Genomic DNA, 10440 nt, shown 5'->3' with positions numbered 1-10440 from the left:
TCCGCCGCCGCTCGGCTCTTTCCGGAGCGAGGCGGCCGCGCGGCGGCGCCCCCTGGCGGCGGGGAGTGGCTCCGGGCAGCGGCGGCGGCGGGCCCGGTTCCCGGCCCGGCCCGAGCGCGCCTTGCGGAGGGAAGGGAGGGGCTCGGGAGCGGGAAGCCGCCGTGAGGCGGGGCCGGGGGCCCGGCAGGGCCCGTGGTGGGGCGGGGGGGCTGCCGGCGTCGCCGGGGACCGCGGCGAGGGCTCCCTGCCGGTGCCGTCCCGGTCGTGGCCGCCGCGGCGGGGTGTGCGTCGCCGAGGGCTGCCGGGGTGCACGTGCGGGCGGTGGGGACCGGCGGTCCCCGGGAGGTCGGTGCTAGCCCCGGGGCACCCGCCGGCTGAGGCGAGCGTGGGGCCGGCCCCGCCAGCCGTCCCGCGGTGACCGGGGGGCGTTTGCGGGTGGCAGGGCCCGGGCCCGGCGGAGGCCGGCAGCACGTGGCGGTGCTGCCCGCGCTGCCGCCGGCGTGTCCCGTGGGGAGGCGGCCGTCCCCGCCCCGGGCGGTCGCGCCGCCACCACCAGCCACCACCGCGTGCGGCCCCTGGGCCACCTGCCTCTGCCGGCTGCTGCCACCGCCGTCACGATGCGGGGCCATTTCGGCGCTTTTTGGCGGCTTTGCCTGGGCTTGCGCCGCTGCCGCCTTCCGCTGCGAAGCCGCCTGCCCCGTCGCCTCCTCCTCGCCCTGCTCCGTGTCCCACCACCCCGGCCAGGCCGCGGCCACCGACACCGCTCGGCGCCGACGTGGGTGGCGCGGCCCCGTCCTCGCCCTCGCGTGCTCCCTCCCTCGAGGGAGCTCCTGCTCCCTCCCGCCTCCTGCGCCCGTCGGTCTGTGCCGGCGCTCGGTCCTGGTTTAGCCGGGCGGGTGTTGTCCCCCCCGCCGGCAGCAGGTTGGCTCCATGCCCCCCTCAGCGGCGTCACCGCGGGCAGATGCCGTGGTGCCAAAGCACGGCGTTACCGGTAGCGCTGCAGGTGGCCGGGGAGCCGCGTGCGGTCGATGCCGACGCCGGGTCCCCGCCTGGGGGAAACGGCCTCCTTCCTGCCCGCGCTGCCGGGCGAGCGCGGGGGCACACCTGCAGGCAGCGCGGGCAGCACCGCCATGTGCTGCCGGCCTCCGCGAGGGGCCGGGGATGTGGCACCTGCACACGCCGCGGGGGCTGCTCTCCCCTCGGTGCCCCCCCTGGGCCTCCAGGCGCCCCGGGGAGGGGAGCGGCCGAGGCTGGGTGCCGGCGTGCCGGGGTCTTTGGGCTTTGCCCGGTGCCGGGGCTGAGGGCGGCCCCGTGGAGGGTTTGGTAGGTTTTGGGGTGAATGCTGTCGTCCTGAGGACTGGGCTCTTGCCGGGCTCCGGCAGCAGGGTCAGCCCCACGGGGGGACACGGGTGGGAAGGGCCCATGTGCCCCGTGGCGGCGGCAGGTGCCCCGGGGGGAGCTGGCTCCCCCCGGGGACGTCCGGGCGCCGGCCCACCGTGGCGAGGTGTGTGACGCCAGAAGCGGAGCCGAGCCTCATATTTGGGCACGGAGCAGGTTATTGGAGGCCGGGGCCCCGCCACCCGGGAGATAACCCGCCTGATAACGGCTCAAAAGGTGCTGCCGCCTCCATTGGCTCCTGGCTGCGGCACTGCCTATATATCACCCGCCCCGTGCCGGGGGGTCCGGGTCGGCAGGATGGTGCTCGTCGGGGCACTGGGGCTGCTGCTGTGTGTGCAGCTGTGTGGGGGTGAGCGTCGGGGAGGGGGGCAGCCATGGGGCAGGGACCCCCCTGCCAGTCCCGGGCCAGGCTCATCACCCTCCTTACCGCAGGCACCGGGGAGCTGCGGCTGGTAGGCGGCGGCGGACGCTGCGCCGGCCGGGTGGAGGTGAAGCACGATGGCGAGTGGGGCTCCGTCTGTATCTACGACTTCGACTGGGAGGCCCGTTGGGCCATGGTGGTGTGCCGGCAGCTGGGCTGTGGCCCGGTGGCCAAGGCGTCCCCCTACGCCCCGTTCGGGCAGGGCACCGGCCGGATCTGGCTCCAGCCCTTCTTCTGCCTGGGCAACGAGGCGGTGCTGCAGGACTGTCCCCACTTTGGCTGGGGACAGCACTTCTGCGGCCACGAGTGGGACGTGGGGGTGACCTGCGCAGGTGAGGTGGTGGGGGGTGGCTGTTCCGGGACACCCGCCATGTGCCGGGGCATCCCCCGGCAGGGCTGAGGCCGTGCCGGTGCCCCGGTGCAGATGCGGTGGAGCTGAGGCTGGTGGACGGAGGGGGTCCCTGCGCCGGGAGGTTGGAGGTGAAGCTGCGGGGACGCTGGGGCTCGGTGGGTGATGACAGCTGGGACATGGAGGATGCCGAGGTGGTGTGCCAGCAGCTGGGCTGCGGCTCAGCCGCTGGCGCCTACATCGCCAGCACCCGCTTCGGCAAAGGGGACGGCCCCATCAGCCTGGCTCGGGTCGACTGCTACGGGGACGAGGCCGCCCTCTGGGACTGCGAGGTCCATGGCTGGGGACCCTACATCGGCATTCACGACTTTGACACCGCTGTTGTCTGCCAAGGTAGGAGCCGGGAGGCAGCAGGGAACAAACTCCCCGGTCCCGGCACATCCCTCACCACCGACCCCTGCGCCTCTCCCGCAGGGTTTGTCCGGCTGGTGGGCAGCGATGTGGCCTGCGCCGGGCGGCTGGAGGTGCGGCGGGGCCGAGCCTGGACCGGCGTCTGCGAGGACCAGGTGGACATCAAGGCCGCCCAGGTGGTTTGCCGGGAGCTGGGCTGCGGCACAGCGCTGGCTGTTTATGGCACCGGCCGGTTTGAGGCGGGAAGGGGGCCGCTCTGGGAGGGGGGGTTCGAGTGCACCGGCACCGAGCCCCTCCTCTCGGCCTGTGCCCGGCGGCCAGCCAGCGGCCAGGGCTGCGCCGGCCACGCAGGCATCATCTGCTCCCGTAAGCGCTGGGGACGGCGGGGGGTGCCGGGGGGGTCCCGGCACCGTCGTCCCCCTCAACGCCCTTTCTGCCGCAGCCTACACAGGTTTCCGGCTGGCGGACAACAGCTCGGGCTGCGCCGGGCGGGTGGAGGCGGAGGTGGGGGGGACGTGGGGGTCCCTCTGCGCCACCGGCTGGGACCTGCCCGACGCCCACGTCCTCTGCCAGCACCTCGGCTGCGGCCCCGCCGCCGCCGTGCCCCCGGGAGGCTCCTTCGGCGGGGGGGACGGGCCGCTGTGGCGGGACGCCTTCGGCTGCAGCGGGAGCGAGCAGCACCCGGGCGAGTGCCCCACGGCGGTGCTGGGGGAGCCTGCCTGCCCCCCCGGCCACGCCGCCGCCGTCAACTGCTCAGGTCTGTATGGCACCTGCCGGGAAAAGCCTTAAGGGGCTTTTGGGACACCCCAAAAATCAGGAGCAGAGGACACAGGGCCATTTCGGGGCAAGGGGAGGGCTGCAGCGGGGCCCCGCCACCCTGTCAGGGCTCTTGCGCCACTGGCGCCGCGGCCCCATGGCACCGCCGGGGATTTTGCAGGCATTGCCGAGCCCCTGCGTCTGATGGAGGGGGAGAGCCGGTGCGACGGGCGGCTGGAGGTCGCCACAAGCCCCGGGACCTGGGCCCGTGTGCTGGTGGGGCTGTGGGATGCCCGGGGTGCCAGCGTGGTGTGCCGGCAGCTGGGCTGTGGCGTGCCAGAGAAGGTCTACGCAGTGCCGGGCTCAGGCACTGTGGGGCTGCAGGGGCTGCGGTGTGCCGGCGTGGAGGAAAAGCTGGCCCAGTGCAATGCCTCGGGGACGTCAGCCACGCCAACCAGCAGCCCCGAGGAGGTGGCCATCGTCTGCTCGGGTGAGTGTCCCGGGAAGGGCCGGGGGATGCCGGCACCCCGAGCGGCCGCCCCAGCCCGGTCCCCTCCGTGCACCGCAGGCAGCCGGCGGGTGAGGCTGGCAGGCGGCCCCGGGCGCTGCACCGGGCGGGTGGAGGTCTACGTCAATGGCACCTGGGGCACCGTATGCCAGGACAACTGGGCCATGCCGGACGCGACTGTCGTCTGCCGCCAGCTGGGCTGCGGGACGGCGCTGGCAGCACCCGGCTCGGCTCGCTTCGGTCCTGGCACGGGGCCCCTGTGGCCAGATGCCGGCGGCTGCGCCGGGACCGAGGCGTCTCTCTGGGAGTGCCCAGCCTCGGCACAGCACGGCTGCCGGCGCGGTGGTGGGGCAGGCGCTGTCTGCTCAGGTCAGTGGCGAGCGCCCCTGGATCAGGGACCGGGGGGACGGTCCCCCCGGGGTGCCTGGCCCGGCTGTGCCGTGACCCCCCCTGCACCCCCTTGCAGAGCAGCTCTCCCTGCGGCTGGCGGGCGGCTACGGCCGCTGCAGCGGGCACCTGGAGGTGTTCTACAACGGCACCTGGGGCCGCGTGTGCGCCAACGGCACCAGCCCCGCCACGGCGGCCGCCGCCTGCCGCCAGCTGGGCTGCGGGGACGGGGGGAGGCTGGCGGCCACCCCTGCCCGGGAGCCGGCCCCCGCCTGGCTGGCCTGGGTGGGCTGCGAGGAGGGGGCCCGCTCGCTCTGGCGCTGCCCCTCGGCACCCTGGCGCCTGGAGGCCTGCAGCCCCGGCGGGGACGCCCACGTGTCTTGTGACCAGGACAGCGACGGCACGAGCGGGACGCCCACCCCGTCCCCGGGCAGCCGCTGCCCGGACGGTGCCACTTGCACAGGTAGCTCTGCCCGTGCCGGCGGCCCCCCGCGACCGGGCTGGCCGGGGTCCCCCCTCACGCCGCCTGGCTGTGTCCCCGCAGGAGTCCCCAGCAGCACCACCCTGGCAGCAGCTCCGGGGACCGTGCCAGTGCCCGTGGTCCTGTGCGTGGTCCTGGGGACGCTGCTGTGCTTGGCCCTGGCTGCACTGGCCGTGCAGGTGTGCCGCGCCCGGGCTCGGCGCCGAGGTGGGTCTTGGCGGGTGGGTGCCGGGGCAGACCCTATGTGGGGGTCCCGGTGCTCCTCTGCTGCAGGGCGGCTGAGCGGGCGGGCGGGCAGTGTGTGACCGTGGTGCCACCCAGGGTGCCCACGGCCCTGGCTGAGCGCCGCCCATCATTTCAGGCCCCGGCAGAGCCGTGGACGCCGTCTCTGAGGCCGTCTACGAGGAGCTGGACTACGCCCTGACGCCGGAGTACCAGGAGGTGCCCAGTCGCTCAGGTCGGTGCAGCCCCCCACGCCCGGTTCTGCTCCACGGCCCCGCCACAGCACCGGGTGCTGCTGGTGTGGCACCAGCTCGTCCCTGTGGTGTGGGGGTGTCCCCCGGTCTGTGCGACACGGGGCCGTGCTGCCCGCGGTGCTCCGGCCCCCCCAAACGCCCCGTCCTCCCCCTGCCAGGCTCCCTGTCGGAGGGGTCGGGGAAGAAGCTGCCGTATTACACCGGGGACAGCGTGGAGGAGAGTGACCCCAAGGCAGCCCCAGGTAGGGGCACGGGGGCAGGCACCCGGCGGGGAGCCCCGGGGAGAGGGGACACGGAGAGGCGCTGGGGTGCCGAGGGGACACGGCCGCCCCGGGCCCGGGCGAGCCCAGCTCAGCTGCGGCTCTCATCAGCGTGCGGCGAAGCGTCGCCTTCCCCTGCCGCTGAATCCGTGCTGCGGCGCAGAGCCTGCGGCCTCAGGGCCACCAGGACGTCCCCGGTGGCATGGCAGGGGGTGGGTGGCACAGCCAGAGCCCTGCCATGGCCTCCGGTTCACTCCTGTGCCTGTCCCAGACTCCCCTGCCCAGCACGGCCCCCCGGATGGCTACGACGATGCCGCGGCCGTGCCGGAAGAGTCCCCCGCTCCCGGCGCTGGGGACGTCTCCGAGGGGGTGGCACGGAGGAGCTGGGGCCATGTCCCTCCCACAGGTAAGAGGGGCCACAGCCACCCCGTCCCCTGGAGAGCCCCCTCCGGGGGGCTCGGCTGCGGTGGCGGGCAGGCAGCAAATCCTCGGGGGCCGCGGCAAGAGCCCAGCCGGGGTCGGGCAGGAGGGACGCGAAGCCATCCCCCTCAGGCACCGGCCTTTGCTGTCCCCTAAGGTGGGAGCTGCCCCTCCCCGAGTCCCCCAGGAGCCCCAGGGGACCCCCCGGCACAGCCCCCGGGGGACACAGGCTATGACGATGTCGGCGTCAGCACCCCGGGGACGTCGCCGTGAGGATGCCCCGGCCTCTCCGTGGGAGTCCCTGGGGACACGCGTGCAGGTGGAGGGGCCTGTCCCCAAGAAGGGGTGGCCCTGGCCACGGAGGTCACCTCTCCCTGCCCAGGACCGTGCACAGTGTTATTAATGATAGCTGCAATATACTATAAAGCTAGAATGCTTTTAAGTAAATGTTATTATTGCAGAGGTAACTAATTATGTGAACTGTGAGTGGAAGTCAAGAATACCATAATAAACTCAGCATTGGCAGGAGGAGCGCATCAGAAAAGCCTCTGCTGGGTGAGGCTGTGGGATCGGGCTCCGCAGGTGGGGACGGAGGGCTGAGCCCTGCGGGGTCTGGCCTGGGTGGGCAGTGCGGGAAGAGGGGGTGCCCAGACCTGGGGTGCACCTGGGGAGTTGAGTCAGGAGATGGAGCCAGAGAGAGGACTAGGAAGAGAGCCACAGCACAGGGTCCACGCAGGAGACAGGACCAGAAACAAGGCTCCAGCACAGACCTATGATCCTGCCCAGGGTCCAGACCAGAGAAGGGCTACCTACAGCATGGGTACAAGGTCCACCCTAGAGACAGGGTGAAGATGAGCTAAAATATACCACTGAGGGATTCAGCAAAGAGGTGAGCTGCCTACAGCACTGAGCTGAAGCCCACATAGGAGATAGAGCTGGAAAAAGACTCCCCCATAGCCCCACTCAAAGCAAGAGTGAATACCCAGGGCTGAGTGAAATAGAGCCCAGGGACCCATGGCAGTGGGTGGGGAGGCCCCAGGTGAGGCTGGTCAGGGCTTTGAGACTATTAATAGCCCCCCCAGGGGCAGGTGGGCTTGTATTTTCACTGCAAGGACTTTCTGTGCCGGGTGCTAAGCCAGGTAGCATTTCAGCTGCAAACCCACCTTGGCTGCTGCAGCAGCAAGGCACTCTGCCATGAGGAATGTCCTTCATCCTGCTTCCCTGGAAACATGGAGGTAAGGAAGGAGACATGGCTGCTGCCCAAATGCTCACAGGTACTTGCTGCTCTGTAGCTTTCTCCTCCCTCTCCAGCCACGGGTGGATTGCACCTGGGGCTGCAGGAAAGGAGAGAAGCTCCCTTGGGGGCTTCGGATGCCCCCGGATGGGTGTGAGCCCATTCTGTGCCCTGCTCTCCTGCTTTTCATGCTCCACTTCATGAACAGGGAACCTGTGTCTTGGTTAGGAGGGGGTAAACCTGTGCTGAGGAGGAGACAGGGACTGGGGAATGGGGATTGAGGCATGTGGGGATTTTGCTGCTGAGGTTGTTGATGGCCTGCAGCTTGCACAGGGCTGGCCTTTCACCCAGGCATGATGGAAAAGAAAATGCTTCAGGGGGATGTGTTTAGCAAAGCTGCCTTTGAGGGATGCTGGCAAAGGGGGAAAGGATGTTTTAAGGCACATTGGGAGTTGAAGAAAGGGGGAAAATAAGACTCCTTATTGACAACATCTTGGCAGCCAACTGCAAATGGTGCAGCTACTGTGGCAAGGCTCGTGGGTCCCTGCGGGGTGGCTCCTGCTGCAAGGGAAAGGGACATCTTGGCCAACGGGCTTTGCCAGGGGCAGGGCAAAGCAATGTGGAGATAGTTCAGCCCAAGCAATGTCCATTCAGGGTTTCCCAGACCCAAAATGAGCCTGGCTCTGTGGCACCATGGGCTGAGCTGTATCCATCTAGCTCAGTTTCCCTGCTCGGAGTCTGCCATCATCCTGTCCCTCCTGCTTGCAGGACATCGAATAAGTCTGGGAACAACTGTTTCTCTCTGGAAGTGCAGGGCACACCATGTGCCTTCCCAAGGATGCTGCTGCCAGCAAGGCTTGCAGGGGGCTCCCCAGGAGCCAGGGCTGTTCTTGTCCCTGCTAAGTCATTGTGGAGTATGCTGTGAGCTGAGAGGGAGGAGGAAAAAGCAGCAGCACAGTTGTTAAAGGTTCCCATCTCCGTCTGACCTTGAAGAAGCTGTTTTCACCTTGCTGCGTCTTGAGCTGAATTGCTGCACGCTGTGCCTGCGCTGTCGCTTGGCTCTCTCCCATGCTGCGTTAGGGGTGATGTGACCCACTTGCTGCAGGGGACCCTTCCCGTGCTTGGTGCCGGCGGATTTCTGAGTGCTGCCTAGCTCTGGTGCTGCTTTCCTGGCTTCTCCCTCTCTCTGCAGTGGTGGTGTGTGGGTGAGGTTATTGGTTTTACAGCTCCTTTCCTTTGCTTCCCTTTTTTCTACATTGGTAAAAATATTTTTAAAATTCAAAATCTGAGGCATATAGTACAGGTTCAAAAAGCCTAAGGCATATGAATGCATCATGTGGGGCTGTTTATCTCCTAAGGCAGAGGCAGCATGCGTGAATGCAAGGAAATCGCAGCTGGAGCCCCCTGGTCTCAGCTCATCCAGGCTCTGGGGACTGGAGCTGACAATTTCTGCTTGCAGGAGGCTCCCTCCTTCCTCCTGCCGTGCCAAGGGGAGGTGCGGAGGCTGAGGATATTTCTGCCTGATGTAGAAGTGGCAAAAAGGTTTTATGAGTCCTGGGAGCAGTGGTTTGGGTGTCTCTACTGCATTAAATCACAGATTTTCACACGCTTTGCAGAAACTTAGCCTCTCTCTGCTATCGATAGATCAGCAGACTCAGGAGGTGTTAGGAAAGGGAAGCAGCTGTTTGAACCTTCGTGGTCTTGGCTGTGCCTGGCACAAGTCCCTAAAAGAGAGCGGGCAGGGCTGGCACTGCTGGGTTCAGGACGAGACAGGCAGCAGAGGGGACATCAGCATCAACCACAGCTAATCCTGTCTGAGCCAAGCAAGCTCCTGAAGCCGAGGACTACATCAAGATAACCTTGCTCATCCCTGCTCCGAGGGAGTGTCGGTAGGTGCATCCGAAACCAGCCCCTCAAAGGACAGCCTTTCCTGGGAGATCTGGGTTCCCACATCCAGCCCCTGTGTTTTCTGCAGTTTCCTTCAAACATGGACAGAATTTTTCTGTACAGTGGGATTTAGAGCAGCCTGAGTGTTTTCAAGCGTGTTGGCATAGGTGAGATGCACACTAGCTTGGCTCTTGTGGGCAGTTTGGCAGAGCCAGAGAGGGTCAAGGAAGAAAATACTGTTTTTTCTCTGGAGTTTCTGCCCTGCTGCACCGACTAGGTTTGTGGCTGAGCTGTCGCTTGGCTGCTGTTTACGGGAGGGAGGAAAACACAGTGGCCACAGAAGTGAAGTGAGTTATTCTGCGAATGGCTGAGCTGACAAAGTTGGCTTCTCACGGCTTTCTGAGTATAATTTCCTTAAGATGTCTACACTTTCTACAAAACTGCATGAAGCTGGTCAGTGGGTCCCAAGTAACTGTATGGAGGAAGATGGGCAAGCATCACATAGCCCAATTTTCTCAGGAAATAAGGACTAAAAGAGCTCTAGACAGTCCCAGGACCTGGCCACAGTTTGGGGTACAAGCAAGACTTGACCCGAGTGGTATGAATTTGAGACTTGTGCGTGGCTGGAGGAGGTGAGGCTGTGACAGGGAGGGCTGTTTGCTTTTTAACCAATGTGCTGTGAAGTGCTGGTGCGGCTAAGGAGGAGGCTGCGTGTCTGGCACAGCCTGGCTGGATGTCTGACAGCGCTCCGCAGCGGGACCTCGGCTGCGTGCCCAGCTCTGAGCCGGCCTTGGGCTGCCTGCAATCCCTCGCAGACCTTGCAGGACTTTTGTAAGGGGAGTCAGACCCTGGCCTGCCAGGGCAAGGTGGGGTTTGGGGAGAAGGGAAGCAGAGCTGGCACAAAACTACCCCAAGGCATAGCATTTCAGCTTCCTCCTGCCGCTGTGCAGAACTTCTCCTTGACAAGACAAATTGCCACTCCTTAACTCACTGCTGGGGGATTGTCACACTCAGAAATCCCTTATCCTGGTGGGGGGAGCCCCATACTCCTTTTTTCTCTTGTCTACACACAAGCATCCCAATTTATCAGGCTGTCCCCCTCCCATTTTCCCCAGTATGTTCCCCCTCTTTGTGGCTATATTCACTGTAATTGCTGCATCCCCAAGCAGGCTTTGGAGGAGCGAGCGAGGCAGGCGGAGGCTCAGTGCCGCAGGGACAGCCCTGAATTGCCGAGCTGGCAAGCCGTGGCTCAGCCCCAAGTAACAGGGGATGTGGAGATGCAGCTGGCCTGCTTAACCGCCCTGCCAGCCCCTCCCTTGGCATCCTGTCCCCCCTGCCAAAGTCCCAGCCCTTCCCTCCGGATTGGAGTGCTGTCTCCCCCCACCCCTCCCCTGCTCTCCATCTTCATGCAGTCTGCAGAGGTGCATTGTGGGAAACTCCCAAGTTTCCCCC

The 10440-nt window shown here is 66.5% G+C and overlaps 1 protein-coding gene across 1 annotated transcript; it reads left to right on the top strand.

Moving 5' to 3' along the window:
• Positions 1–1695: 1695 nt before the first annotated feature.
• On the top strand, positions 1696–6177 carry LOC132318507 (scavenger receptor cysteine-rich type 1 protein M130-like). The gene is made up of 13 exons (XM_059826070.1): positions 1696–1747; positions 1831–2151; positions 2244–2561; positions 2643–2945; positions 3022–3336; positions 3517–3825; positions 3904–4212; positions 4310–4663; positions 4775–4918; positions 5073–5168; positions 5346–5429; positions 5719–5793; positions 6058–6177. Exons 1-13 carry the CDS (start codon positions 1696–1698, stop codon positions 6138–6140), a joined length of 2763 nt encoding a protein of 920 aa, XP_059682053.1. The 3' UTR covers positions 6141–6177.
• Positions 6178–10440: the final 4263 nt, after the last annotated feature.

This window comes from Gavia stellata, chromosome 17, assembly GCF_030936135.1.
Source record: "Gavia stellata isolate bGavSte3 chromosome 17, bGavSte3.hap2, whole genome shotgun sequence".
Taxonomy (NCBI): Eukaryota; Metazoa; Chordata; class Aves; order Gaviiformes; family Gaviidae; genus Gavia; species Gavia stellata.
The sequence above is the reverse complement of the archived record's forward strand: the minus strand, read 5'-3'. Positions and strand labels throughout refer to the sequence as shown.

Excerpts from the sequence above, each read along its gene's own strand:
- LOC132318507 (XM_059826070.1), top strand. The coding sequence starts at position 1,696 with ATGGTGCTCGTCGGGGCACTGGGGCTGCTGCTGTGTGTGCAGCTGTGT. Across the intron at positions 4,213-4,309 it reads GGCAGGCGCTGTCTGCTCAG|AGCAGCTCTCCCTGCGGCTG; the intron begins GTCAGTGGCGAG and ends ACCCCCTTGCAG. Across the intron at positions 4,919-5,072 it reads CGCCCGGGCTCGGCGCCGAG|GCCCCGGCAGAGCCGTGGAC; the intron begins GTGGGTCTTGGC and ends CCATCATTTCAG.